The sequence below is a fragment of the Nothoprocta perdicaria genome, unplaced genomic scaffold (genome assembly GCF_003342845.1).
Source record: "Nothoprocta perdicaria isolate Ctin4 unplaced genomic scaffold, notPer1 scaffold_167, whole genome shotgun sequence".
In the NCBI taxonomy this organism is placed as follows: Eukaryota; Metazoa; Chordata; class Aves; order Tinamiformes; family Tinamidae; genus Nothoprocta; species Nothoprocta perdicaria.
This window is the reverse complement of record NW_020454838.1, coordinates 145291-150016: the sequence shown is the minus strand read 5'-3', so window position 1 is coordinate 150016 and position 4726 is coordinate 145291. Positions and strand designations below refer to the sequence as shown.

General features: G+C 42.6%; 1 protein-coding gene across 2 annotated transcripts in view; it reads right to left on the bottom strand.

Annotated features, from left to right (window-relative positions):
- BCAT1 (branched chain amino acid transaminase 1) overlaps positions 1 to 4726 on the bottom strand; it is a 57185-nt gene that overhangs the window by 52150 nt on the left and 309 nt on the right. For both annotated transcript variants that reach the window (XM_026035774.1, XM_026035775.1), the window contains exon 2: positions 2214 to 2433. In XM_026035774.1, the coding sequence (XP_025891559.1) occupies positions 2214 to 2411 (198 nt within the window). In that variant the 5' untranslated portion in view covers positions 2412 to 2433. The remainder of the gene's footprint in view (positions 1 to 2213; positions 2434 to 4726) is intronic.

Sequence of the window (4726 nt, the reverse complement as noted above, 5' to 3'; positions counted from 1 at the left end):
CAGCCCGCGCCCGCTCCGCTCCGCACCGCACCGCGCCCGCTCCGCTCCGCACCGCGCCCGCTCCGCACCGCGCCCGCTCCGCACCGCGCCCGGCCCTACCTTCCTCATGCTGCCGCCGGGGAGCCGCCCGTGCGCGGCGCTCGCTTCTGCGGACGCCGATTGCATCAGCGGCGGCGCCGCCGCCACCACCGAGCCAGCAGGGAGCGCGGGAGGGAGGGAAGGAGGGAAGGAGGCGATGGAGAGAGGGAGGGGCGGGCGCGGCCGCCCCGGCCCCGGCGCCGCCCCCGGCCGCACCCACCGCGGCCGCCGCGGGGGTGGTCGCCAAGATGGCCCCGCCGCCGCCTTCCCGCCGGCACCGAGCGGTTACGCTCGCTTCAAGTGCGAGCGTAACCGCGGCGCACGGCGCCCTGCCTGCTCGCTTTCATCGCCGCTGATCGCACAGATAATTTTTTTTTCCCATTACTACCGTTTTCGTAAATGTTTCCCACTTCTGCTTGACAGGCGGTGCAGGAAACGGTTTCATCTCAGCCCCGCTGTCAAGCGACAGCTTCTGTTCTGCGTGATGCGTGTGAAGTATTCCTGTGTAGTGCCAGAGATCGCTTATGCAAACATGAGAATACTGGTGTAGCTGCCACTCTTCGAGCAGGTTAAAAAAAATTAAAACATAACAAGAAAGGGGTGTTTAATGGAGATAGAAAAAAATCAGCTTCCAAAGAAACACGGTTAAGCAAAGGTACCCAAAACAAAAGTCCCTGTGAGCAGTGATGTTCCTTCCAGAGGCTCCTTAAGAGAGCAAAGGCGGCAGTCAAGAAGCTCCAGAGGATTAACTCCTCGTCAGCGAACTATCCAGTGCTCCTGAGAGCAATCCAATCCATCACCGATGAACTCCCCCTCAGAACGCAAACACAACATCCTAACATGCATACTGCTCAAGCCAGAGATACATTTAGCTCAACATCCTGTCTCCGTTAGCGGACAGGAACAGTGCCTAAGGAGAAGGACAAGAACAGGACAACAGCTTCCCCAACACACACTTTTAGCCTCTACTACTGGTCTGTGGCGTGGAGATTTCCTGAGAGAAAGAGGGATTCTCTAGCCCTTCATGGACTTTCCTTATGTCTATTTTACCTTGCTCTTTGAACCCACATGAAATTTGTCATCTACAAAAACTTGTGCAAATGAGCTCCAAAGTAACTGCATGTTCTGCTTAAAAATATCTCATTTTGTTTTATTTGGAACCTGCTGCCTTAAATTTTAACTTGATACTCCCTTGTTCTGGTATGGTGAGAAAGAATGAAAATATTCAACTCTGCTATGTAACTTGTGATTTTACAGACTTTTATTGAATTCTCTGTCAGTTACTTCCTTTTCCAGATGAAGAGTCCCAATCTCTTTAGTCTTAATATAGAAACAGCTCCGTAGCTTTGATCATCCCTCCTCTGGGATGAAAGACATGAGCTACCTAAAACACTCAATATACATGTCACCATGTATACTTTTTTTTTTTTTAATGTGTTACTTTTCTAATAATGCCTCATGATCTATTTCTTAGTTTGGTTGTTTTCTCTGATGAGAAGAACTGATGTTTTCACAAAACTAATCCCAAAATCTCTCTCCTGGATGAAAACAAATCATTCATAGCCCATCACTTTACATACATTTAGCATTGTTTTTTTTTTCCTCTATCATTTTACATTTACAGACATTGAGTTATATCTGCTATTTGGTTACTTGCATACGCAATACCAGAAAGTCCTTTTGCAACTCTGCAGATGGATTTAGTTTTGCTGAACTAACACCATTACCCTGAAGGGTTTAATTTCATTAGCACTTTGTCCCTTCACTCTTTGCCTCCATTTCTGTATGTGCTGAATTGTACAGATACCATCTCTTCAGAAAACTGACCATTTATTTCCTAGGAAACCTCTGTTTTCTATCTTTTAAGCAAGTAATGAGAGCAATCATAAAAACACTTTTTCTCACAGCTGCTTATTTTCTAAAAGCCTTTGGGAAAGAACCTTGTCCAGTTTTTTGGAAATGCCAGTAAACCATCAGCTATATCCTACTGTCTCCACATTCATTGAATCCTTCAAAGAATTTTCTAGATTTCCAGTTAAGAACTTCCTTTTACCAAAGTCACAGAGAGTCTTCCCCTCAATGTCATATTTATCCACATACCTACTCCATCCTCAATAGAATTTCTATGGACTTACTTTAGAATCCTGAATCCCTCTGGGAAAAAAAGGCAGTTTGGATGCAGTTTTATTGCCTTCAGACCTCAACTTGTCAGTTTGAAGAGTTTTATGCTCAGAGGTCTTGTTTTCTGAATTCTTTGTGGCATGGTCCATCATATGGGGGTATTTTGAGTTATCCTTCAATTGCAAACTTCTGAGGTATTCAGTAAAATCCATGGCTCGGGCATAACGATGGGAACTGGAGAAGGAAAGGAAACAGAAAGAAAAAATGTTACCTATCTGAACTGCGGAGGAGTTGTGAAGACTTATCTTACCACAAAGTCAAAACACCAAGTTCTCTAGGACATGCACCAAAATGAATCTTTATATTGACACTCAAGCTGACCTTAAACTGGCAAATAAAAATGAGCAAAAGCAGCACAAAACATTATATCTCTAACTTACTGAGAAAGAATTTATTTCATCTCAGAATGTAAATCTTTTCTTACTGAATCACCCCAGAAAATGAAGTTGCCATTAGTATGAGTGCCATATGGGCATATTTTTGCAATATTGCCATGCATTAGTTCACTCTTCTTTCATTTCCTTATGTAGCACCCCAAACGTTTTCACAATGCAAGGAATATCCTGATCTGTACTGATTCCACCAGTTGCATGGGTTTCCTCAGTAAAAGCATTCTGTGCATTCTGAGTATTTTGTTTTAATATAACATGCCACAGATAATTCCTGTGCTACACTTTCCATTAATGTAAATCATTTTGAGAACACAGGACAACAGCGTTAAATTTCGGGAATTCTAATGAGTACATTTTTCCACACATTTGTGAGAATTAGCTAATTTCTGTGCTTCTGTGCTTTGAATCCAGAGTGTTTGCACAAGCTGCAGACATTCACAAGCGAGTACGAGCTGTGTCACTTAGGGCCATAGGGGCAGACTGTGTTTGTAGAACAGCTACAGAAAAGCTACAATTCACGAGTTCCCTCCTCTGCGGGGCCACAAGGAAGCGAGGTGGGAGCACACCAAGTTTCTTCCATCTCCTATGGGATCCTGAATGGAACTTCTTAGGAAGACCAAAGGGGCTTCGGTCACATAGATTATTCAAAACAGAACTAAACAAGCTCATATTTTAGCCATAGAAATCTGAGAAGCTACCTTTGGGAAAATGAGAAAGCTGTATGACATACAGTCAAACGGGGAATTTTGAAAGCAGCAGCTTGTAGAATTGCATAATGCTAAAAGGAATGAAGGGCAGAGGCCCAAAGCTCCATACACTGTCAAGGCTCCCTTTCATAATCCGGTGTGAATAAAGAGCCTAAAGTGAAGGTGGGTAAAAAGTAGACTTTCTGTTTAACAGCAAACACTGTGATTCTGAAATACTTTTTTTTCATCCTGAAATGGAATGAGAAGACTTCAACATCTTCTGTCATGAAATGTGGGGAGAGAAATTCTGATTCAATCAAAAGACATCCTTTTGATCAAATCAATGCTTTAGTTTTTTTTTTTTTTTTAATTTTCAAAACTACTTGAAAAGTAAAACCCCAAACTATTTTTTTCCTACCAAAATGGTATGTTTTGATTTTTCTGAAATACTTTGTTTCTGTCTAGCTTTTGTACTAACCCTAAACCTTGCTTAGGTTCCATATCTGTAAGAAGGTGCATTAGCCCAACGATTCCAGTGATGAAAATATCAATTTTCATCTAAAATATGTGTCAGGGAAAAAGCAAAACTGATTTCAGTCACAAAACTAAATCCATTAACAACAAGGAGGAAGGCAACCGCATGACATAATTTCAATACAGCTACCCTGCAGAACTGGAAATTCAGTTGTGGAAAGAGTCCAAAGAGTCCAAAGAAAGAGGAACCTATGGATGAGAATAAAGTGTGTGTTGTGGGAGTTTCCTAATCTAAATACACTATGTATTTCAAGAAAATGTGTGTAGAATTGCGTTTGTATAGATATAATATATTGGGATCAGATAATTTGTAACACTGTTTTTAGCTCAAAGGGCAAATATTTCACCTACTACTGCTTAAGATAAAATGACAGGAGAAGCTGAACTAGTAAGTGTGATATATGGAAACTGATTGTTATAACAAGTAATCTTAATTTTGGAAAAGAAGCAATGAAGTTGCTTGCAGAAATGGGAAGACAAAGCCACGGTAGCCTCTCTCAGACCCAAGCCACCTTATAGAAGAAAAATTTGTGCGGGATGCGACGTTCCAGTGGGTAATATTTGGAGGGAGAAACGAAGTCTGTGCTTCGCCGGGTGCTGCTTTCCTTGTTCCTGCCCTCCTTGCCCATGTGCCAGCCCCTCGCTGGCCTCAGCTGAGCTGTGTGCCCGCCTGCTGTAAAGGAGATTGCCGAAATTATCTGGGTTTAAAAACCGCCAATGAAAAGCATGGGAATGGGAAAAAACAGAACAAAAACCTGCTGTAAACACCAAAGGGTGGAAACTGTTTAAGCTGGCTTTGTCACTGAAAGTACAGATTGCATAATTAAAGCCTGAGAAAGAAACAGTAAAAAAAAA